The sequence below is a fragment of the Buteo buteo genome, chromosome 4 (assembly GCF_964188355.1).
Source record: "Buteo buteo chromosome 4, bButBut1.hap1.1, whole genome shotgun sequence".
Classification (NCBI taxonomy): Eukaryota; Metazoa; Chordata; class Aves; order Accipitriformes; family Accipitridae; genus Buteo; species Buteo buteo.
The window spans coordinates 53,550,711-53,573,689 of record NC_134174.1 but is presented as its reverse complement, the minus strand read 5'-3'; the positions used below and the strand labels follow the sequence as shown (position 1 = coordinate 53,573,689).

The following is a 22,979-nucleotide window of genomic DNA, read 5'->3' as shown; positions in this document are numbered from 1 at the left end:
GCCCCCACCTGCCCACCCCCATTTGCAGCCTAATTCTCTGCCTCTACACCTCTGCTGCTGGGAGAAAAGGTTTCATCCTCTACCTCAGCCCTTTGGGACAAAGCAGCCTCCACCTCCCACCCCTCCCTGGTAACTGCCAGGGAGGAGGATGATTCAGCCCCAACTCAAGTGAGGAGGTCAGCCCTCAGCATCCCCAGACCCCCCACTGAGGCTGAGGGCTCACCTGGTTGCCCTCTGACTCACTGCTCTCCAGCCCAGAGTCTCTGTCCTCCACCGAGGGCGCAGGCCTGAGATGCGCTTTGGCAGGGTGCCCATTGCGAGAGCCAGGGCTGCAGCCCAGCTCGGGGCGGCTGTAGCGGCGCTGAGACGTCACTGTACTAGCCTCCAGCGGGGCTGTCCTGTCACCAGAGCCAAGCTGGGGCAGAGAGGGAGAGTCCATCTCTGAGGGGTGCTGCGGGGACTGGTATGGGTCTGCTGGGGAGACCAAGTCCTGCAGGGGTTTCTGAGTGAAGGTGACAGCCGCCCCGGTGGGACTGAAGGTCAGCGTGGTGTTGCTTTGGGGAGAGGAGCTGCTGTGCTCCGACTCGTTAGAAGAGTGGCTGCCCACAGAGACATCTGACTGGCTACGGCGTGGGTTGTAGGGCTTCAGAAAGGAGCTGTACACAAAGCCCTTGGTCACTGCAGAGAGAGAGAGAGGAAGGGAGCTCATATTGGGGCACAGGGGGACCAGAGGAGGGGACTCACAGCAGGCGCCAAAGGCAGGGAGCAGCCACCTACCCCCGTTGTCTATGAGCCAGCGATTCTGGCTGCCCATGGGGTCCTTCTTCTTGATGACACCCACAATGTCTCCTTCCAGCAGTGAGACATCCAGGTCTTGGGCAGCATTGAAATTGCGGTCTGCCTGGAAGAGACTGTCTGGGGGATAGCGGGCCAGGAGGGCAGCTCGAATGTCATCTGACTGCAGGAGGTAGCTAGGCTGCAGAGGAATAAGGCAGGTGTGAGTGGTTGTCCTGGGCACTGCAAGCCCTGACACGGGGCAGAGGGAACTCACCAAGCCAACAAGGGGCTGCCGCCGGGCGGACTGCCGCTCCACACTCTTCCTTTCAAAAGGCTTCTTGGGAGCTGCCTGGGACTCTGGGAAGAAGGTGAAGCCCTGGAGCTGCTGGAGGACTCGACTGTGCTCATCCTGGAAGACGGCAATGAGGTTCCCCTCCCTGCCCGACACCTTCAGCAACTGAAACCAGAGCAGGGTTGCAGGTCATGGTTAGGTGACAGCTGCTGGGAAAAGTGGCCAAGAGCTACAGCAGAGACCATCCCAGCTCCCGGGCCAAGCAGGGGCTCCAAGTCCTGCCTGTAACTTGCATCAGGCCCAGATTTGCAGTCCTGTCTGGACCCAGCTCTGAGTGGTCCCCAAACTCATGACCTGAGATTCTCTTAGGCAAATGCTCTCCTCCCACTGCTCCAGGAGCAGCCAGAGCATTTACCATCTCTGCACGCAATTGCATCGTGACCCCACAATCCCTGCCCTGACAGCATCCCACAGGAGCCCTCCCTAAGGCACCTGGGACCTGAAACTGCAGCAACAGCTTCCCCCGCAATGGGATGGGACCCAGAGAGGCTCAGGGACAAGCCCTGCGCAGGGATTAGTGCTGCACTGAGCCCAGAGCGCTGGCTGTGCTCCAGGAACCCACCGACAACAGGGGTCTCAGCTCCTCCAGGGCCAGGCGCACAAAGTCGCAGTGTGCCTCGGCATAGCCCCGCACACAGCTGGCAAACAGCTCCTTGGCAAAGCGCAGGAACTTGGGCAGCTCGTCCAGCAGCTGGGCATTGAGGGCCTCGTAGTTGTTGCGGGCTGACTGCAGCTCGTCCAGCGTTCGCTTGTCCTTCAGCTTCTCCGCTCGCTCTGTGCAGTTGTGGAAGTCGAGGAGCTTGTCAAAGCGTTTCTGCACCAGCTTGTGGGGCCCTGCAAACATGCTCAGCAGCTGGTTCAGGGGCGAGCTCACCAGTCGCTCCGTTCGTTCTTTCTGATGGGCAGAAATGCAGAGCAGGTAAGATGAGGTGCTCGCTCTCACTGTGCGGTGAACACTAGCAGCTCACTCTCCAGCACAGAGCAGGGTGTGTCTTCCTGATGGCACCCACCAGAGCTCCAGAGTTAACTTCCAACAGGAATTATTCTATCATATTACATAAATGTGCCAGTGTGGGCAACGTTATGGCAAATACTTGAACCACTCATGTAGAGTGCTGTAAAAAAATGTGTATATAACAGACACACTCAATACACATCATAAATGCACAGGCATCAAAGCTCTCCGGAGGGAAGAGCCGAACAGGAGTGCTCACACCTCTCCCAGGCTGTGTTACCCTCCCTGCAGGCTCCCGGGGGCTCCCCATCTGCAGGAGGGCCCCAGAGGGGTGTCCCCAGCACACAAGAGCACAGCCTCACTCACGAAGTTGGAGAAGAGCTGGTCACTGATGAGCCGATTCACTTTCTGGAACTGGTCCAAGTCCCCACTGCCCTTCTCTGTGCACAGGTCCCACATGCTCACTGCTGCCAGCGCCTTCATGCAAGCCGACTCCTGCACCAGGGACACACAATCAGCACAGCCATGGTTGCTGCCCAGGAGAAGAGGCCTCCCAGGGCAGCCCAGACCCTGAGAGAGGGCCCTGGCAGGGCTGAGGGCCTGAGCCCTGGCCAGCGGCACTACAGGTACACACCATGCAGGCAGGAGGGGCAGTACATGGCAAGTCCCATGCATTAGGCATCACACCCAGACCAACTCACTCGAACGTGCTGCAGGTAGAGGGAAAGGTCCCGGATAAAGGACTTGATCAGCCGCTCCTGCATCCGGAAATTCTTCTCTGTCTCTTCAAAGGCTTCATCCTTCAGCTGTGAGAGAAACATGTCTCAAGGGAGGCAATTCACGACTCCAGTACCTCCCAGAGTACGAGATGTGGGGCCTCCTGCCCACAGGCTGAACAGCAGAGATAGGTGGTTCAGACCCTAAGCTCACTCTGCCTTGCTGGCCTGGATGAGAGCTACTCATCAGGGAAGGGATGTGGGAGGACAACAGACACCACTGCAGAAGCACTGCAGGGTCTAAGTGCATCTGGCAGCTGATGCACATTACCTGGGGTGCAAAGCCTGTGAGATGCTTGAGGTGGCTGCTCACACGGTTGGATTTCTTGATGATAGAGTGGAAGTTGAGCTTGGAGATCTTCTCCATGAGGCTATCCTCATCCCCTTTCCGGTACTTTAGCACTAAAGAGATTGATGTAGAAATCAGAACCCTTGTCAGCACAATGCCCACGTCTTACAGTGCCTCATCAACAATTGCCTTGTTGGTTCTCCCTTTCCCTAAGCCTCTGCAGTTCCAAGTACACCACATATTGTATCATATCACACCATACATCACCTTGAAATCCAGCACTGTGCCACCTGTAATCCCCTACTTGGCTCTTGATATGACCTACAGTTTGTAGACCCACCATTCAAACTCTTCCATAGGATTATGCATAGCATTAGTATAAGTTGACATAGGAAATGGTGTACAATAATCACTGGACATACAGAACGTATTTATATTGCTTCTTTAGCAAATATGAGCAATCATTACAGGCAGCCTATGTCATTTCAGCTTCAGTGGGGCTATGTGGAAAGAGTAAACTGTAAGACTTGCACAAGTCAGGGGCTTCCAAGGGAAAACAGGGTGGCTGGCAGGTCAAAGGGAATCATTTTCCCCCTCCATTCAGTCCTGGGGAGGCTGCCCTTGAATACTGTGGCCAGTTTTGATGCCCCCAGATCAAGAGAGATGTGGGAGAACCAGAGCTCCTGACCCATAGGGAGAGCTCAGGCCCCACAAGGAGAGCTGGGGGAGCTGGAGGGGGGTCTGCTCACAGCCGGCAGCTACTTGAAGGGCAGCTACAAAGGTGATGGGGCCAAACTCCTCTGAGCAGTGCCAGGCAACACAAGGATGGGCAGCAGCCACAGATGGCAGCCTGGGAGCTTCAGGGTGGATCAGGGAGCACAGCTTCACCTCAAAGGTGGTGGATCCCTGGCACAGGTCAGCAGAGAGGCTGTGAAATCTCCATCCTTGAGGGTCAGTGAGAATCAGCTGCAGGGAGCCATGGCTGATCAGAGCCAACATTGGAGACAAACCTGCTCCAAGTAGGAGGTTGGACAGAAGACCTCAGAGGGCTCTTGCAGCCAGCACCTCTGTGACTCTGTCCTGTCTACAGATATACCTTCAAACTTAGTCTCAGTAAGACAGAGACTACCCTAGCAGATTAATTCCCTACTTGTTTCAAATTACATTTTTAAACTTTAAATACATATTCTTATCATTTTTGTTTTCATTTAATAGCCATGTAGACAGCAACTGCATATATTTCATATCTCTGTATCACAAGAAATAGCTAAAGTCAAATGTATACTGTACTACTTTAAGTATTGTATCTCATGTTCATATTTTTTTAAATGCAGCTCTTCTACTGCCCTTCTGTGAGGGCACAGACTTTGGGAGCAGATTCCCTCCATGACTGTGGTTGCCAGCTAAAGCTCAGGAGCCGACAGACGCCAGCCTCAACACACCCACTCCTGTCTCTCTCTCCCCAGCACTACCCAGCTACTCACCCAGGTCCTTCCGGCGCTTGTATTCGTTGATGTTGACGTTGATTTCTTTGACTGCGAGGACAGCAGCTGTGAGTGGTGCCTTGTCAGGGTGAGCCTCGGGTGTGGCACTCAGTAGCTCCATCAGCAGCAGTGGGTACCTCATCACCCTTTGCACCGGCTTGATGAGGAAGGAGCCCAGGTTAATGTAGTTTGTGCAGCCCCTGGGAAGTTGGTACAAAGGAGATGCACCAGGTTTCAGTCCAGCTCTGCCATGCAAATTCTGCTCCCTCAAACCAATGCCAACCAGACTCAGAACACCAAAGCCTCTAAATCCACTGTACTCCCTAAGTCATGCCACCCTCATCTCCAAACATATTGCACTCCTGAACTCCTGATGCTCTCAGATCAACCCCAGGTTTCCAGACCTCACTCACACCAGGTGACCCTTCCCAGTCAGGGTCCCCTCCATCACCAGACCCACTGTGAAACCCCACATAGGCATGGCATCACACTTACCAGAGCGCCGCTTGCTTCAGACTCCATCCCACCACCCAGCTGCCCAGATCTGTCCCCCAGTGCAGGACAGACTGACTGTGCTGAGGAACACAGTCAGTGCAGGGCTCTCCTGGCTCCTTGGGGCTCACAGCTCCTGAAATGTGTTTCCTGCCCAAGACCCCCTATCACCTTATCACCTGTGCTGCCTGCCTGTGTAGCCCACACATTGCCTCTGCTGTGATCATGCCACAGACACCCTGCTCCTCCCCGACGTGCCTCCACAAGGCACTGTTAGGGCCCCCCCAACATGCACCCAGCTGGTGGCAGGAGGTTAGTTACAAAGGAGCAGGCAGGCCAAGACCGACAGACAAGCGGGGACCAACAGGAAGGATGCACTTACCACTCACTGTACAGGCTCCTGCCGGCCCACAGAGTGCCAAAAAGCAAAGAAAAGCAATGGGTTAATGGGGCGGCAGGCGTGCAATCCCACAGCCAGCGCCTTCACCCCATCCCACAGTGATGCTGCCAGGGCAGTGGGCAGCCCTGGCCCCCCAAAGCAGAAGCCGCCGCTGCTGGCTCCTGGGGCATTAACCTCCACAAGCTGGAGCCCTGGTAGTCGCTGAGCCAGGCAAAGCGGCTCCTTCCTCACCAGCCATGGTGGGGCAGAGCTTGGGAAACAGAAGCCCTCAATCCAGGACATGCCACCTTCTCTGTACCTTGGTGGCTTCTGCTCAGAGTTTAGGGGGGCCTACAGGTGTCCCAGCACCTGTGCATTGGGGCAGGGGCCATCTGAACCCAGAGCCTGGTCAACTATGCAGTGACAATGCCAGCCTCTCTCCAGTCATCACCTGAACTGTCCAAGCACTGCTGGCAGAGGGGCAGGGATATTGGAGACTGATCCCCCTACCCCAGCCTGGTGGCTGCCACAGCCAGAGGCTCCAACCTGAGGCTATCCAGCAGATCCAGGAGTAGTTTCTGCATCTTCTCATCCTTCTCATAGGTTTCCAGCAGTGCAATGGCCTCATCATGGTTCTGGCAATACACCCTGTAGACATTCTCCAGCTCTTCACGCTGTGCCAGGAACACTGGCCCTGAAGACAGCAGCAAAGCAGGACTTTAGCGTCTCCTGGTCCCCAGCTGCCTCCAGCAACACTGGTGCGTCTCATGGTGAGATGCCCAGTGTCCTCATTCCACACACAGCTCAAGAAGACAGTGCTACCAGAGCACTCAGAATGCCTCCTCATCACCCACTAGCACAGAGAGCTCAATTGATCCAGGTCTCCCAAGGGTGAGAAGCAGGGACACTGGTCATTGGAACCACACAGAGAGCAAAGGCACAGGCTGCCCAAGGCCTGAGCAGCAAAAGCTGGCAGTGCAGGAGTGAGAAGTGGGGCTTGCTTTGGGGCAAGGGGCCATGGAGGGCCACAGGCACCATGTTTCTCAGCATAGCGACCCATGGGGCAACACAGATCTCCTAGGCTTCACTGCTGGACTGATAAGCAGTGATGGGGACCAGCAGGGAGGAAGCCCAGCTCCATGATCCTCTCCCACCATTTAAACTCTTCTGCCCTACCACTAGCAAAGCCCATCCCAGCCTGCTGAGAAAAGGTAACAGCAGAATTCATACCGATGGCATCTGAAGCCTCCAAGGTGGACAGCAGCTGCTTGGAGAAGCTAATTACCACGTGGATGTTTCCAAAAAGACCCTCAAAGTCTATGTTCTGCATCTGGGGAATGGGAAGAGAGATGTCCTGGATGGGGGAACATGTCCCAGTCAGACCCAACAGCCCCCCCTTGCCCTTCTGCAACCCATCAGTCCTCAGCTTCACATCAGCCACCTGGTGTGACCTCCTCCTATCACAGTGACTCTGTACTCACTCCCTCATCCCCCAGCGCACTGAAATTCTCACTCCTTATGTGTCCTACCACAGTGTCCTCCTCTTTCCCAGAAATTTCATCCCTCACTCTGTTCACCTGTTATTCTTCCTCTCCTCCTACCAACTCTGTGCCCATGCCAAGACTCCATATTTTCTTTCTCCTGACACTGAATTTAACCCACAAACCAAATGAAGAGGAACATTTCCCGCCCCAGGAGATGAATCTGTGATACTTGCTGCCAGGTCTCTTGCTCTCAGCAATGGTGAGAGCTCAGCAGGATCCCAAAACAGATAGGCTATTTCTGTGAGTGCAGGGAGCAGTGAGAACCATCCTGCTCCCCTCAGCATAGCTGAATTTCCTCTCTGGATTCCTGTGCTTCTGCTTGGCTGCCTCCAAGAACAAGTGGACTCAGTATCCTCACCCCAACCCACCAGTGCTGTATCGTAGCTGGCCCCACACTCCTACCTGTGCCTGTTGCAGGGGCACCATGATCCTCTCCACGCACATCTCCAGGTCTCGGATATAGTCCCGCTCTGTCTGGAGCAGTTCCTCAATAACCTTGGACCTCTTCTCCAGCATCCTTTGCTCTGGGCTCTCAGTGGCAGCCGAGGAGGTCTCCAGGGATGGTGTCTGGGAGGACAGGAGAGTCATCTCTGCAAGACAGACAAGCAAGATCAGCATCCGCCAGCGAGCATGCAAGGACAGGAGACAAGTAGCACCTGAACTGTGCCACACGCAACCCGTAAGACTGCCAAACAGGACTGTTAGAGAGAGGGACTGTCCATGCAGGGACCTTTCTGGAGGGGCTAATCCTGGCTCTCCCAGCCCCACGGCAGCAGGGAGCCCAGGTCTGCTCCCACAGCCCGCCCTCGCAGCACCAGTAACACTGCAATGCCCCGGCATCGGGACAGCAGGCACCAAGCGACACAAACCTGCTCCACACTCTTGCCCCAATGCCGGCCGGGTCCAGACGCCTCTCCTACCCCCGCTCTCCAACTCTGCCGCTCCGGGAAACTCCGTGGGGCTGAGCCGATGGGGAGGGGAGCCCTGCTCCCCTCCTCACCCTCTCGCCAGCCGGGCAATGGCGGCTGCCCCCCTCCCCTCAGGCTGCGAACAGGGTCTCCATTCTCCAGCCCTGCGGCATTTCCATCTGAATGGCTGAAAAGGTCTCCGGCACCCACAATGGGGCTGCCGGAGGCAAAGCCTGGAGCTGGACCGCGGCGAGCACCGCAAGGCAGGGCCGGAGGGCCGGGCCGGGGCGGCGGCGGCCTTTGCCGAGAGGCCGGGGTGGGCACCCAGAGGCCCGGGGTGGCCGGATGCAGCCCGTGGGCGGCCCCGCTGCCACGGCAGGCGGCCCCGGGGTGGAGAGGCCCCCAGTACAGCGCAGGGAGCTGCTCTGTGCCCAGGCCGCTGTCCGTCGTCCCCCCCGCCCGCCCCCGCAGCAGCCTCCCGGCCGTGCCCTGGCAGGGCGCCGGGCCGCGCAGCACGGGCCGGCGGGGCTGCCCTGCCTGCGGGGCCTGCGGGTGTGCGGGCAGCTGGCCACCCTCCTCTTCCCCGTCCCAGGCCCCCGGCAGCCGCGTTTCCTCCTGGTTTTCTCTCCTACCTGCAGCTCCCAGGCCGGCCCAGCCCCCTCCAGTTTTCATTGAGACATTTTATCCCCCAGCAGATTCCTGGGCCTAACCACTTTCGACCCCACCTGCCTGCTTCCAAAAGCATGTGCCCTCTGGCCAAAGCCACAGCAACAGTACCTTCCCCCAGCCCCCAAATTCGGGACACCCCTCTGAGGCAGGGTCTGGCCCAGAAACACTCAGGTCTCCCCTGTTTTATGGCTGCTTTGCAGAGCTGAGGCCCAGGGGACCCCCGAGCCCCTTGCAGCACCCCAGCCTGCCTCAGATGCCTGATAGAAGGCCAACTGCTGATTTGACAAATGCCCATCCACTTCAGCCACCTCCTATGGATCTCCAGCTGCTCTCTCTCTCAATGGGATTGTATTAGTTGTGGACATGCCCCAGCTCAGACATTTGTAAAAAAATTTTTGCAGGACAGGCACTTCCACCTCCCTGACCTCTCCAGTTACAGCTGTAGGCAACGGTGGCTGAGGCTGGGGGAGACAACCCTGCCATCAGCTTCAGCTCTAAGAGCAGGCTCAGTTGGACTCCCCAGGACACCCAGCAGGGCTTGGGACTTACCCTGGTACCCTGGCACCCACCGTGCACAGCCCCAAGAGACCCCCGTGCTCCCAGCTGCTTCCACAGCCACCAGCCTTGCGCTGCCAGGTGGCGGCAGTAACCAACGGCAGTGTGAAACGTGGGATGGGAAATCTCTGCCTCAGCCTAAGCATCCTGCCTGCTGCTCTGCCAGGCTCGGCTATTTGCACTGAAACAGCCCAGGAAAGAGAAGGAACAACCAACTTGGCCCATAACTAGCTGAAACTGTGCCAGTCTCCAGTCCCTCCCGTTGCAGAGCAGCAGTGACAAATAGAAACCAGCAGCATCAGCATCAAACAGCAACTTCCCGCAGCTACCTGGGCTGAGGAAGAACAGGTGTGCCTCTAGCACACACTTCCAAATCAGTTCCAGACACTCCCTCAACCGCAGCAATCAGGAAACTCATCTGAAACTCTGATCAGAAGATGCCCTTGACAGGGGAGGGAAGATAGTCATCTTTCTAAGCAGGCGTCCCTGCTGCCCTGCCTTGAAATCGAGCCTGGAGAGAGCCAAAAGGGCCAGCTCCGCAGAGCAGGATTTAGCAGCACAACCAGCGCTATATTTAGTGAGCAATTACGGCATATTGGGAAGACCAGATTCACTGATTCCTACTGGCAAGCATCCTTAAAAATACCCCCACCAGAGTCACCCTGTATAAGGGGAAAGGCTGGTTTTGATTAAGTCAATGGTTGTCTTGGCTCCCCACCAGGTTAAGTCCCCAATTATGAACTTTATCAACTCAAATGCAGCAGGAGTCTGTGAGGAGGGCTTGGGAGCAGCCACTGGGTTTAACATTTGCTGTTTGCATTTCCACAGCATCTGCAAAGCCTCAGTTGCAGACCAGGCCGTGCTGTGCAAGCTCCTCTACAAACCCAACAGGGATACCCTGCCTGAGACACAGCACTTGGAGCCTGAACAGGATACAAGACAGAAAAATGCACAGGAGGGACAAAGAAACACCAAAATAATACAGTCAGCAGGTCTCTGTAGCTCAAAGAGTTAAGAAAGTAACAACAAATGAGTTATTTTAAAGAAGGCTTTTTTTTTTTTTAAGGAATGGCATTTGTTTTGCAGGGGAGCAAGCTCAAGTGGGAGGGCAACATGGAAGAAACAGGAAGGTGTTAATCTGAAATGCAAACAGGTGTGTGAAACCCAGGCGAGGTGGGCGGGTGAGCTGATACCACAGCATGGGGTGGCCTGGGAAGAATCTTGAAAATGAAGACCAGCCAGAACAACAGCCAGAAATGACCCATGCAGCAGCACTGAGGAAGACAAATGGAAAAGACTACATTTGCCTTGGTCAAAGAATAGGATTTTGCATTTATCCCCAGGCAAAATGCCACCAGATGAAGCTTTGTACAGGACATCTCAGGGAACTTACTGTACCACCACCAAACAACCCTGCTGTGCTCTCAGCTTTAGCCATAGCTAAACTGCAACCACAGGGTATGTCTGGCTCCAGCTCACCAAAACAGAGCTGGGGATGCCCAACGCCGCCAGCGAATTCAGCAGCTCCCCACGCTCCACCAAGCAAATCCCAGGCAAGTAAATCTAGGTCAAGCCCTTTCAGAGAGCACCCTGCAGCGAGGCTTTGACTGACACTCATGAGATTGCCAGCTCCACAGCACCCTTCCTCTGCAAGTCTCAAATCCCTGCCTGTGGAAGGAAAATCAAAACCTTCCTTGCACAGGTTTTAAGCCCATAGTAGTCATCAGCTCAGCTTGCTTGACCTGGCACAATGCTGGCCACCAGTTCTACCCACTTATACTGTATCAATGTTTGCATTATTTTGAAAACTTAAACAGATTAATTCTCCTCTGGCCTTCTTGCTCTTTCTGAGTATTTCAAGATTTGTTTAAAAACAAGGCTATGCTGCAGCCAAGTCTCTTAGGACTCTTGCTGTTTACCACTAGTCAGGCATCCTCCTTCAGCAGTGAACTCAAAAGTCATCCTGCCTCTTTCCAAACACTCACAGTTCAAAAAATTCAAATACAGAATTTGTTTTTAATACTTGGCTCTTCTATCTGACCAATATGTATAATACTTAGGGTTTGTTTCTGACACATTTAAATAAAACTCTCACTTTTTGTATTTCATACTACCTCTGTTGATTGCCATCAATTTCTTTTTTCCTGTTTGTCACACATTCTTGTATGTCTAATAGCAGCTTTCCCTAAATGAGGCTTATTAAACATTTAACTAAACCCACCCATTTCACAGCTGTGGGTTTTGGTCATCTCGTAAATGCTTTTTAAACAGATCTCCATTTTACTTCACAGATTTTCTATTTAAATGTTACATTTCAATCTGAGTCATCATGCCCATCAACTTCGGAGGCACTAAGAGGTACACCACAGCTGGAGGGGGCTCTGTTAGCCTGCAGGAATGCAACTGGCATTTCTAATGAAGCCACCAAATTCCAATCCAGTGACAAATTCGTATTTACCCATGACATGGATGCCAAATGGGCATTCAGAAATACATTTCCAAACCCAATGTTCTCAATGGCAATTTTCAGAGACTCAAATTTTGTTCTCTTGTAGGTTGTGTGAGCTCTGCAATCTACCTCTCTAAATTAAAACCTCTAACAACATCATTTTCTCTGTCCCCTCTGGCAAATTTGCAACAAGTCCTTGGCTTTCTGGATTGGTCTGCGACAGCCTCCCAGGAGCGCCTGCTTTTGAGCTTTGCTAGTTTGCCTGCTGACACATGGGAGATTCAACACTGACTTGTAACCCAGCTCCTGGCAGTGAGGTGTCCAGATGGAGCACACTCCCACCTCTGCCCTTCCCATGGGGGCCATGATTTAATATTGTAATCACATGGCTCATCCTGCTCATCTCAGAAATGCCACTGTCACCGACTTTCTTCCAATCAAAGAAAACTTCTAATTCTTACTACCCAACCTCCTACCGGGAGCACACATGCAATTTGAGGTTTTCTTCCTGCCCCACTCTGGAAGCAGAGTTGACCCATGAAGATCCAGATCCAATGGGATGCGTGTCCATCACACACGGGGGGCTCACCCAAAGGGCTGCATCACCCCCCAACTCCTCCTCGTTGGGGCTCACCTGCCAGCATCCCCCGTGGTACAGCGCAGCCTCGCAGGGCGCCCAGGCTGCTAACGCAATCTGAAGAGGGACGTGCTGCCCATCAGTGCTGAGGACAACCCCTCGCACCAGCTCGGTAAATGAATCTCCAACGGAGCTGCACCCAGCCGAGAGGCGAGCCCAGCCCCAGGCTCACAGCTCAGCAGAGTCAAGCAGTGACTCAGGACAAAACAAACCAGCTGCAAATATTTGAAGTATGCGGACGCCAGGAGGGGAGGAGCCACTGCCTACCATGAGAAGAGAGGGGATGAAACTAGGGCAGGGAATAATTAATCTGAGCAAAAGGCTAAACTCACTGCCAGGAGCAGGATCTGGCTGGGGTGAAAACTCTCACTCCGGACATTGGTAATAAGCCTATAACAGAATATATCCACTACTCCAAAAGCAACAGACTAGATATATTCAGTGTCTTGTTGCTCCTTAGGAGAAAGCTGGGGGTGCAGCAGAGATGTGCCGTGGCAAAAGATGACTTCAGCCCACAGAAGTGAATCGGCCACTGGCCTTGGCAGAGTCCTGAGACCGAGGAGCAGGAGATAAATCTGGACAAACCACAAAAATGAGATGAACAGAAACAGGCTGGGGACACTTCTCCCAGGCCACTGGAACGGCTTGATATCTCAAAGATGTCTCGTGCAGAGCCTGCTTGGTGGGGAGGTCTCTATGCCAGGTAAGATGACAGCCATCGTCCCAACACAGCCCCGCCACATTCAGTGGGAACAGGGGATGGTCACGCAGAAAAAAGTGAAGTAATATGATGGTCTGCAAAGAGCTAACCTTCCAAAGCTGAGACAGAGCATCCACAAAAGTGACTGTGAGCAAAAACACTGATGGGAAAAAGAATGAAAGCTGCAAGTTCTAGAAAAGAAATTTTAAAATAGATAATGCAAAAAACACGGTTATGCAATCAAGAAAGAGAACAATGTTGATGAAAAATCCATCCTGGATCTGTGCTTCAATAAAGGCAGCAAATATAAATAAATAAATGAATGAATACAGAAAACCAGATAATAGACAATAGACACGCCAGGACCTTGGAAGTACAGAAAAACTGAGAAAAGAAAGATATCAAGAAAAATCCATGGGTGGCAAGATTAAGAATCCATTTTTTATTTTTAAATTAGGAAAAGTAGAATTCTATTTCCACCCAGGGCAAAAGAAACCTTTTCAATGATGCAATCCTACAAGTAAGCAAAGGTAGTAAAATTCTTGGTAAATTTGGCAAAAAGGCAGAAATATATTTATACAATACATATTCTGTTTCTTTCCATCTAAAAAGCAGAAATATGACTTTGCTAACTGGCACCTCAAAACCCCATTGCCAGTGGAGAATATCCAGAAAAGATGACATTCCTAATCAGATTCTCCAAGGACTGTATTTTGAGCTGATCCTATATAATATTTTTAAAGTAAATGGAAAATCACTGCTGTCACATAGAAAACTGAACATCGATTCAACAGGATCGCAAATAAAGATGAGGCATATGAGTCACTGAGTGAATAAGATGGAATTATTCAAACCAAGCAGGTTTAATGCAGACAAATGCATTACTGTATTAATGGGGACAAGAAATGCAGCCACACTCAGGGCTGTATTCTGCGGTATAATCCTTTGTCCAAAACTCAAGTTCCCCAAGTTCTGCAGAGGCAGACTGGGGTCCTCGGACAAGGGCACAGGAGCGCAGCAATATGTACCTCTGTGCAAGCAAGTGCTGACACCTACCCAGAACACCTCATGCAGCTCTGAAGTCCACTGTTTTAAGAGTCTGAACTGAAAAATGAGCGAGGACAGGAAAAACAAACACTGAAAGGTCTTCCTGTGAGTCTTTACTAGGAGTATTTTACGACTCTATTCGCTATGAAAAACTGAAGACTCAAAAATTACTGAATTACAGTAACTGCCTGAGAAGAAAAGACCATCAACTAAAGAACTTTAATTTAGCAGAAAAAAGTTAGGGTTCAGAGCTTAAATGCAACACATTAGCATGCAAAAATGATGGTGACTAAGCAGCAGAGCTATGATAGGCGGGTTCTCCTTCTGTTGATGTGGCAGGCAGACACATCTGAGTCTCATCCCTGAAGAGGTGCTCTAACCAAGTAGCTGTCATGGGGCTGCACCACAGAGAAATCTGTAAGAAGTGTAATAACCCTGCTTATGGAAAAGATCAGGCCATGTCATCTCTACTGGGGCTTTCAAGACCTGAATTCTGTTACTCTGTGGACAGTAGGAGGAACCTGGGAGAGAAGTAGACAGCATTAGAAAAGGCGCCTGGAGCACACACAGAAGGAAAAACAGAGCTGACTTTTTTCCTACCAGCTGGGCAGGAGGGTGTCTGCAGCCAAGTGCGATGGGAGGGCTTTTGGGGAGGCTCCCAGACACTGGTGAGGTCTTACGCTGAGGCAGCAAAAAGGTGCTGGTGCTGTCTTACATTGAGGCAGCTACAGCAGCAAAGCGTATTTGCCGAGGAGGGCTGTTGCTGGTGCAGCCCTGTGCCCCAGCAGGGCAGGAGGAGTAATGTTACAGGGAGTTGCAGCCAGAAATGGGCCACAGGATGGACAGTGTTAGAGAACACCTGGAGCCTTCCTCCTCCCCTTCCTGCTGTGGGACACCAGCCCTGATGGTGAGGACATCACGCCCCACACCTCCTGCAGCTGCTCCCCTGCCCCTAAGCCTGCCACAGCAGGGAAAAAAAAAATCCAACACCCGCTCCCAGCGCAAGCATGGGTGTACGCAGCATCATATTTAACATTAGAGAAGCAAAGGCGCTCGCCCAGCATTGCAGTCTGTCCCCCTAACTCTTGCAAAAGCTGGACAGGCCAGCACTGCTCCAGCCCCCTAAGGCTTTGTGGGCCATTTCCCCCCCTGCTCTGGTCCTCCTGGCTCCTCCTAGCTTCCCCACTGCCCTTTGGACATGCTGGCACTGCAAAGCCTCTCCCTTCCCTTGCCCTGGGGACACAGTTGAGCAAAGTCCCACCCTACAAGGGCGGCCCAAGAGTGCAGAAATGGCAGCCAACGGAGCCTGCTTAATCAAATACCTCCAGAGGACAAATTTCACACTGTTTAAGCTGACAGGCAGCTGCAACCTCCAGCTCTGCCACCTCTTCGGCTGCTGCACTGCAGTGCTGTTTCCCTTTGTGTTTCAATCCCCCCTCACAGTGAGTTCACACACAGCTGCCCGAGACAGACGCTGGCAGAAAGGGTGCAGGAGCAAACAGGTTTTCAGTCACACAGCTGCCCAACACAGAGGCCAGTCCACCAAGAAGCCTCCTTCAGTCCCTCTGCCCAGACCCTACCACCTTGCTGCCCCTTCCCCAACACACACTAATTCTTGCAATAGTGAACCAAGCCCCACAAAGCTGTCTGCAGCTGACTGTCCCAGCCACAGCATCAATGGGACGATTCTGCCCATGCCAAGACAGCCTGAGCCCTCCAGCTTTAGTATGTCTCCAGCTCCAGGGTGCTGGTTGATGGGACTGGAGACCCAGGGATGGCTCAGGGACCCAGGACACAGGGCAGGCAACTGCTGTAGCAGGGGCAAGGGACCACTACGGTATGGAGGGGCTGGCAATGCAGGAGGTACCATTCCTATCTGCAACAGCCCCCCCTAATGCACAGATGCCCCGGTGTCCTGCCCATGTGTAATCATGCAATTACAAGTACTTGCCCTCTGCATACGTCTGAGTGCTACAACAACTTCCCCCCTATTTCCTGCTTTGTGCTGCCTGCAAACAGCTGCCATACTCGCCCTCCGCAGGGTCAGGAATTGGTTCCTACACACACAGTCTGTTCACGATAGGTTATGAAAGTAAAACAGGCAGTGGGAATAACCCCAATACCTCACCCTTTCCCCTATAAGAAAACTCTTTGGGGCCCTGAGAGAGCAGACAAATCAGGGCCACAGGATTTAGGGTGTACCCAAAACACTCGAGCCACAGGTGAGGAGCAATTGAAAGGACAGCAGTGAGCCGTGGGCCTCTGCTGCCTGGGCTTCCCTCCCATCTGGGCCTCTGCAAAAGGGGGGCAAGAGCCCTTGCAGAACATGTAGATGACTGTACAGAGGGGTAATGATGATGACGCCCATTTCAGCAAGCCCCAGGGTTTCCTACAAGAGCCTGGCTGTGCCAGGCACCCGCTTGTGCCAGAGTCCCAGTGCTGCCCCAGTGCCAGGGCAAGGCGAAGGCACACCCAAGGCAACTGCCCAGCATTTCCCCATGTACCTTGCTTCTCCTTTCTGGTCTGCACAAACTCCGAGTGCCGCAGGGCACTGGGAGCCGTCCGTCTGTAGAAGCTGTTTCGCTGCAGCACGGAGCCCGCCTTGTCTGCTTCCTCGGCCTCCTGCTCCCAGACCTGGCTCCAGTCTGGCCGGCCTGTGCGTACCCTCGAGCGCTCTGCTCTGCCGTTGCTCCTGGCTGGCATCCCAGGCCCTGGGGCTGCTCCTTCCAGCTCCCCACAGCCATCGTAGTCCATGTCCTGCATCTTGGACTGCGTGTAGCAGGTGCCTGACCCCAGGCTCACTCTACCATCTCCTGAGGACCAGATCGCGAATGCAGGAGCTTCACAACCTTTGTCCAGATTGCTGCGGTCCATGACATGGTCTTTGGGCTGCCTGTGCCACTCTAAGTCTTCTTGGTCTTCTTGGTCCCTGACACCTATATACTGCCTTTCCTGCTCTCTATATGCCCCAGAGCCTCCATCCTCTCTATACCCCTTTTCCCCTTCCCTATATACTTGATTGCCTCCATCCTCTCTATACTGCCTTCTCCCTGCCCTATACTCCCCAGAGTCCCTCTCCTGCCTATACCACCTTTCTTTTTCCCCATAATGCCTTTCATCCTTACTGTAGTCCCTAGGATCTCTGTCCTCCTGATACCACCTTCCCCCCTCCCTATAGTCTCCAGGGCCTCTACCCTCTCCATACTGCTTTCCCCTCTCCCTATACTGCCCAGGTACTCTGTCATCTCTGCATTGCCCGTCTCTTAACTCAGAACTGCAGTCTCTGTATTGAACACCCTCCCTCTCACACACCCTATAGTTTCTACCCTCTGCATCCTGGCTTTTGCCTTCCCAAGCACCGTCTGCTCTCCTGCAGTCTGTGTACTGGGTATCTCCCTTCCAAAAACCTCCACAGTCTCCATTCACGCTCCGTTGGTTCACAGAGGTGCCCTCCCCTCTCCTGTAACCGTCCCTGCTGCTGTCCGCTCCCCGGCAGCCCAGGTACTGCCTCCTCACCCTGGGTCTGTCATTGCAGCGAGCCTCACCGCGCAGCGCGGCCACCCCAGCCACGTCCTCTCTCCGCACGGCACAACAGTCCTCATATTCCCAGCCGAGGAGCCGTGGCTCCTGCCTCGGATCCTCCACGCCGTGTTTTGTCCCGGGATAACTGCACATAGTCCTGCTGGGGTGTGGCACAGGTGCCGACTCCCTTCGCTACCTGCTCCCCGAGCCCAATCCCGGGCTGACGCCGCTTCTCTGCTCCGCTCCAGCGCTCCTGTCCCAAGTGAAACACAGGCGTCGCTTCCTGAAACCAGCCAGCAAGGGTAGGAAGAGGCACGGGCCCAATCGCTGCCAGCCCTGGCCTCCTCCACCTGCTGCCCAAAGTAATCAGTAACCAGCCCCGAGGAGGGAGGCTGGGGCTGGGCAGGCTCTCACCGCCCAAACCGGCTCCACGGCTTTGCCAAAGCCTCTCGGAGGCCACTCGGAGGCAGGGAAAACGAGGGCACTGGAGCATGCGGAGGCCCTGCCCCGAGACCAACGTCCTCGGGGAAGGGAAACAGACCGCGTGTGAGACTGAGGGAAGCCACAGACCAGAAATGGGATATCCGATTTCCTCGCCCTGCCTCCATGCTCCCGCTGGCACGGAGGCTAAATGACGCGGTCTAGCAGAGGCTGGGCCCTGCTCCACACCTCGTGGGGGAAAACCAAGGCCTTCGTATTGCCCCTGGCTCAAATCAATGCTGAGCCCATCCTTTTCCCAGCCCTCACCACAGGTCCTGGAAAGAGCCGGAGACGAGCAGCTCCCTGCGTGACAGAGCATCCCCGAGGGGTGCCTACACAGTGCCACGCAGCTGCAGCTGCCCGGTTCCCCGCTCCGAGGTGAATGGCTGGTCCCCCCACTGATAGGAAAAGGCTTGAGGGGACTGTCTGGGTTACGGAGTCCAGTGCCAACACGCAATGTAAGTTTCCAGGCTATAGAAACATGTGCTCCAGTAACTCCTCTCACTGCAGGGTGCAACATATTCCCAGTTTTCCATGCCAAACACAGGAGCTCCTCTGAGAAACCAAGAGATGACCACAATATGCCCTAGACAGAAACCAGGACAGTCGGTGAATGTCATCCACATCGCAGGTTCTTGCAACACTCATTAGGTATGCACAGCCAATGCTCCCAGCTAGTAGAAGACAAAAATAAAACCAATGGACCCTCCTGCTAGGAGGGCAAGCACTAATCCTGCCCAAGCCTGGTGATCAGCAAATCCCCCAGTGTGCACCCAAGATGTCAAAGAGGCAACCTGCAGATTTTAAACATGTATTTTAGAAAACCACATACCTTCTGCTCTTCCTTTGGCTCCCCAAAGGACGCACGAAGGGACTGGGTTCTCCCAGGACTATGCCAGCCCTAGTTTGTTTGCTGGTCAATGCTCAGTGAAAGCTTTTCTTCCTCCAGCATGCCCCCACGTGCCCCTAACGGGAGGAAGGCAGAGGCCATGCCTGAGGCATGGCACAAACATGTTTTGCTGAGCCAATGCAACACCACATTACTGATCTGGCCTGCTGCACTAAAACTGGGCTAGCAAGCCTGAGACATGCTCTCTGGCCACACTCCTATGTGGCAGGAGGGATGTGACAGAGCTTGGGTAGGGCATATTTTTATCATAGGACCAGAGAGGCTACTTATAAATCCTCAGGTCTCTTGAAGTGGTGAAAAATTCCCTAGGACTACCAAGGGGATAACCTGATGGGTAGAATGTCTCAGGATAGTGTATTAGTTCCTGCCTAAAACTTCCAGTTCCAGTAACCAATAGGGCACGAGTTCCACAGGATCTGTATTCTGTCAAGAAGCACTGGGACAGTAGGAGACATTTCCCAGCAATATCCATGCCATCAGAAAATTTCCCTTGAGATCCAGCCTAGATTTTCCTCTTCCTACCTTCAAGTTATTTCATCTAGCCTCAAATTCTCTAAGCCTCCTTCCAAGCATCCCTCTCGCATGCCACTGATGTGGAGGCTGTTTGTCACCCTGTCTCCCTGATGCACCTGTATCAGCCTTCGTTCCCATGTGCTCTGTATCAGACACGATCCTGCAGCAAAGCGCCTGGGCTCCCCAGCGCTGATTAAGCAGTGGGAGGATGGAGGCAATGAAGTCAGAGTGAGTAATCCCCAGGCAGGAGCTGGCATTTCACTCCACCTCCCGCGTGCAGTGCCCACATTTCCTGCACATCGTGGGTTTCGGTAACAGAACTGCAGTGTCAGAGCTCCTGGGAGAAGCTGGGGAAGGGACTGTGGGAGATGTACGTGGTCCCATCTTTCCACTTTGTCTACTGTAATATCAAGTATAACGTAATTAACAGCACTGATCTTTATATGGCATCTTTGGATTTCAGAGCCCAACCATGCTGATATAATCATGGCAAATTTCTCCTTCCTGAGTAACTTTTCTGGGCTGCATGGACAAAAGTCACCTTTTCAGCTACAGACATGCCATAATTTAAAGCTCTTTGTTGCTGTTACCAACAGCAAAGTGTCATTTTCCTGTCCTGGATGGCAGAAGCACAGGGGCAGGCTTTACCTTTCGCCCACTAATGCATCCCCCTCCCAGGCCAGAGTCAATGCACTTCCATGCATCCCCTCTGATCTGAGTGACAAATCCCCAAACGTCTGTATCACCACCAGAGCAGAAACCGCACAAAACCCAGCATGCTGACAGGCTGAGGGTAATCACACCACAGACACTGACTCAAATCTCAACTGCAGGACCACCAGCAAAGCCACTCTGAAGCTCCTGCTCACTCCCTTACAGCTAAGAGGGGATGAGGCAGGGAGGTTGAACCTGCAGCAGCTGTGTTTTTGCTTGAGAGCAAGGACATACTGGGAATGGATCAGATGAGGGCTCTGAATGTACAGTGGGGCTGGAAGAGGAGATAGGGGACTTGGAAGGAAAAGGGGGTGGGGAAGGCCAGGGCTGAGGGATGTCCAGAGAATGACGCTGGTTCTCTGAGGCAAAATCACAATGACTTGTACTGCAACAATGCTTACAAATCTACCAACATCAGGAATTGAAGGAGGAAATAAAAGACTGGCTCCAACAGTGCCTGTACGCAGCAGGGGCCAGCTGTCCCCCTGAAGGACCCCCATCCTATGCTGCTGCACTCACCTCTCAGCTCCTGCAGCTCCACGCTGAGGCTCTCAATGTTGGAGTCACAGAAATCAAGGTTTTCCAGGGTCTCTGCTCTCACCAGCTCATCCTGCTGCTCCTCCAGCATCAGGCTTAGCTCAGCGCGGGTCTTGCCGTAAGCCTCCAGGTCTCGCTCTACCTCTCCAATCCTTGTCAGCAGAATGGAGTGGGGGGAAGCTGATCCTGCCTGTGTCAAGTCCTCACGTCCCTCCTCCACCCGCTGCTCCTGAGTGCTGGGCTGAAGCTGCACAGGGGCCACGTTTTTCCGCTGGTTGCTTGAAGGAGGCCGGGGCGCAGGCCGGGAGGGCTTGACCGAGAAGGACAGAGATCTGCCTTTGGGCAGCTGGCCACCCAGCGTGTGCACAGGGGTTGTTGCAAGGCTGCTGGGCCGAGGAGGAGGTGGCCTCAGGGCCTTCCTCCTCTCTGGCTGCCTGGCTTGGGGGACACACTCAGGAGACCCACGGACAATGTCCTTCTCAGAGCTGTAGTCCAAGATAGAGAAGTGGCGGGAGACCTTGTCTTGCTCAGAGCCGGTACTCGACAGACTCTTCTCAAACTGTGCCAGCTGTTCTGTCAGTTTGGAGTCGAGGTCTGTGCAGCTGTCCCCCGGCACTGTGAGGGGGCAGCATTCCCCCCAGCTCCCAGCCCATGTGTCCAAGCCCACCTGGGCAGGTCCCAAGCTGGAGGAACAGGGTTTGGACTTCTCCTGTTGACCATCCACCCAATCATCCAGGTCCTGGGCACTGCTCTGGCTCTCCTGGGGCTCGGATGCTGCCCAACTGTTAGGAGAAGAAATCATCTGGCTCCTGCAAGGATCTCGGGGGGAGTAGGGTGCCTGCGAGGGTACAGTGGGACTGTCTCCATCATGCTCAGGCAGGGTGTGAGTTTCTGAGTTTCCTGGGGAGGCTGAAACAGTCCCCCCAGGCTCCAACTCATTGGCTTGGCCAGGCCTGTTGCCCTGTTGGGGAGGCAGGTGAGCAGAGGGGAGAACGCCATTGACCGTCTTCGTGCGGTCAAAGGGGATGGAGTCCGCTGTGCCTTTGGGACATGGCTCTTGGTGTCCTGTGCTGGGAAAGGCCTGATGCTGTCTCAAGTCAGTGCCAAGAGGACCCTCTGACATCCCTGCCTTGTGAGACAAAATGGCGTCAGGCTCAGGGTGTGCAGCCGAGCCACCCTCCTTGTCCCTGCCATCTTTCCCTGGCAAAGGAAGAGCTTTGGAGCAGGTGCTTTCCGAGTCTTGATGGATGGTCACTCCACAGCTGCCTCCACCTTGGGGATCCCCAGCACCTGCCTTTTCCCTGCAAGCCTCAGACGCTTCCAGCCTCACAAATCTGTGTGGAAAGATGCCACGTTTCCCCCTCAGCTCCCCCTCCAGCCAGCCATCCTCCAGAATGCCTATGATCCGAATCCTGTCACCCACATCAAAATCCAGTTCCTTGGACTCCAGGGCTTGGAACTGATAGAGGGCAACACCGTAAGTGCTCCCTGGCTCCTCCTCCTCCTCCTTGGGGGGCATCTCCACTGTCCCATTGGTGTCACAAGTCCCTGTGGGCTCTGGATCCACTGAGGTTCCTGATGTTCGCAAAGGAGTAAGCAGTTCCACAAAACCCTCTGGGAAGATGCCCCTGTGGCCTCTGAGCTCACCTTCAAACCAGCCAGGTTCTGGGACACCAACAATGTTGATCACATCCCCTTCCCTGAAGTCCAGTTCCTCCTCCAGCTGAGCAGAGAGGTCCATCAGGGCCCGGGCTTGGCCCAGTGAGTAGGCAGGCACCTCCAAGAGAGCGCTCTGGGACAGCTGACGGCTCCGAACTGAAAGGCACAGCTCCCGCACACATGATGAGGGGAAAAAGCCCTTGGAACCCCAGCTGCTTCGGCCCTGGAGCCAGCTGGAGGCCAGGGACCCTCCCAGGATCACCAGATCTCCTGCAGAGAATGAGACACACCAGTACAAAACTGCCCTCATGATTGCTTCCCACCTCTTATTCCTGTCTCCCCATGTCCCTCCTGGCTGTGGGTGAGGTCTGGCACTCTGCACAGAGCATAGTGCATGCTGGGGATGCACAAGAGAACAAAATGGAGGTAAGGCATGAAGCATCAGCAGTCTCTTGCACACACATATCTAAGATACAGTTTTGGCTGCAAAGCCATGAAGGTGCACCAAAGGTTTGATTTGATTTCTCTCCCAAATGCAAGTCTAGGATTTGGGGATTGGAGGGCAGTTAAAGGGCAGCTGTAAGTTTACTATGATCAGATGACTCCAACTTTTGGAGTTTCAAGAGTAATG

At 53.9% G+C, this 22,979-nt stretch overlaps 1 protein-coding gene across 7 annotated transcripts in view; it reads right to left on the bottom strand.

Annotated features, from left to right (window-relative positions):
* Window positions 1–22,979, bottom strand: part of DNMBP (dynamin binding protein) — a 41,229-nt gene that overhangs the window by 2,226 nt on the left and 16,024 nt on the right. For 5 of the 7 annotated variants that reach the window (XM_075026159.1, XM_075026162.1, XM_075026164.1 and 2 more), the window contains 13 exons: window positions 20,672–22,618; window positions 7,451–7,638; window positions 6,735–6,834; window positions 6,051–6,198; window positions 5,508–5,525; window positions 4,634–4,833; window positions 3,132–3,262; window positions 2,786–2,890; window positions 2,451–2,579; window positions 1,692–2,024; window positions 1,052–1,234; window positions 778–976; window positions 224–678 (listed from right to left, as the gene is read on the bottom strand). In XM_075026159.1, coding sequence (XP_074882260.1) covers window positions 224–678; window positions 778–976; window positions 1,052–1,234; window positions 1,692–2,024; window positions 2,451–2,579; window positions 2,786–2,890; window positions 3,132–3,262; window positions 4,634–4,833; window positions 5,508–5,525; window positions 6,051–6,198; window positions 6,735–6,834; window positions 7,451–7,638; window positions 20,672–22,618 — 4,136 coding nt within the window. Of the gene's footprint in view, window positions 1–223; window positions 679–777; window positions 977–1,051; window positions 1,235–1,691; window positions 2,025–2,450; window positions 2,580–2,785; window positions 2,891–3,131; window positions 3,263–4,633; window positions 4,834–5,507; window positions 5,526–6,050; window positions 6,199–6,734; window positions 6,835–7,450; window positions 7,639–12,263; window positions 12,366–20,671; window positions 22,619–22,979 lie in introns of those variants that run through there. The other 2 variants (XM_075026166.1, XM_075026165.1) reach the window with 2 other exon arrangements.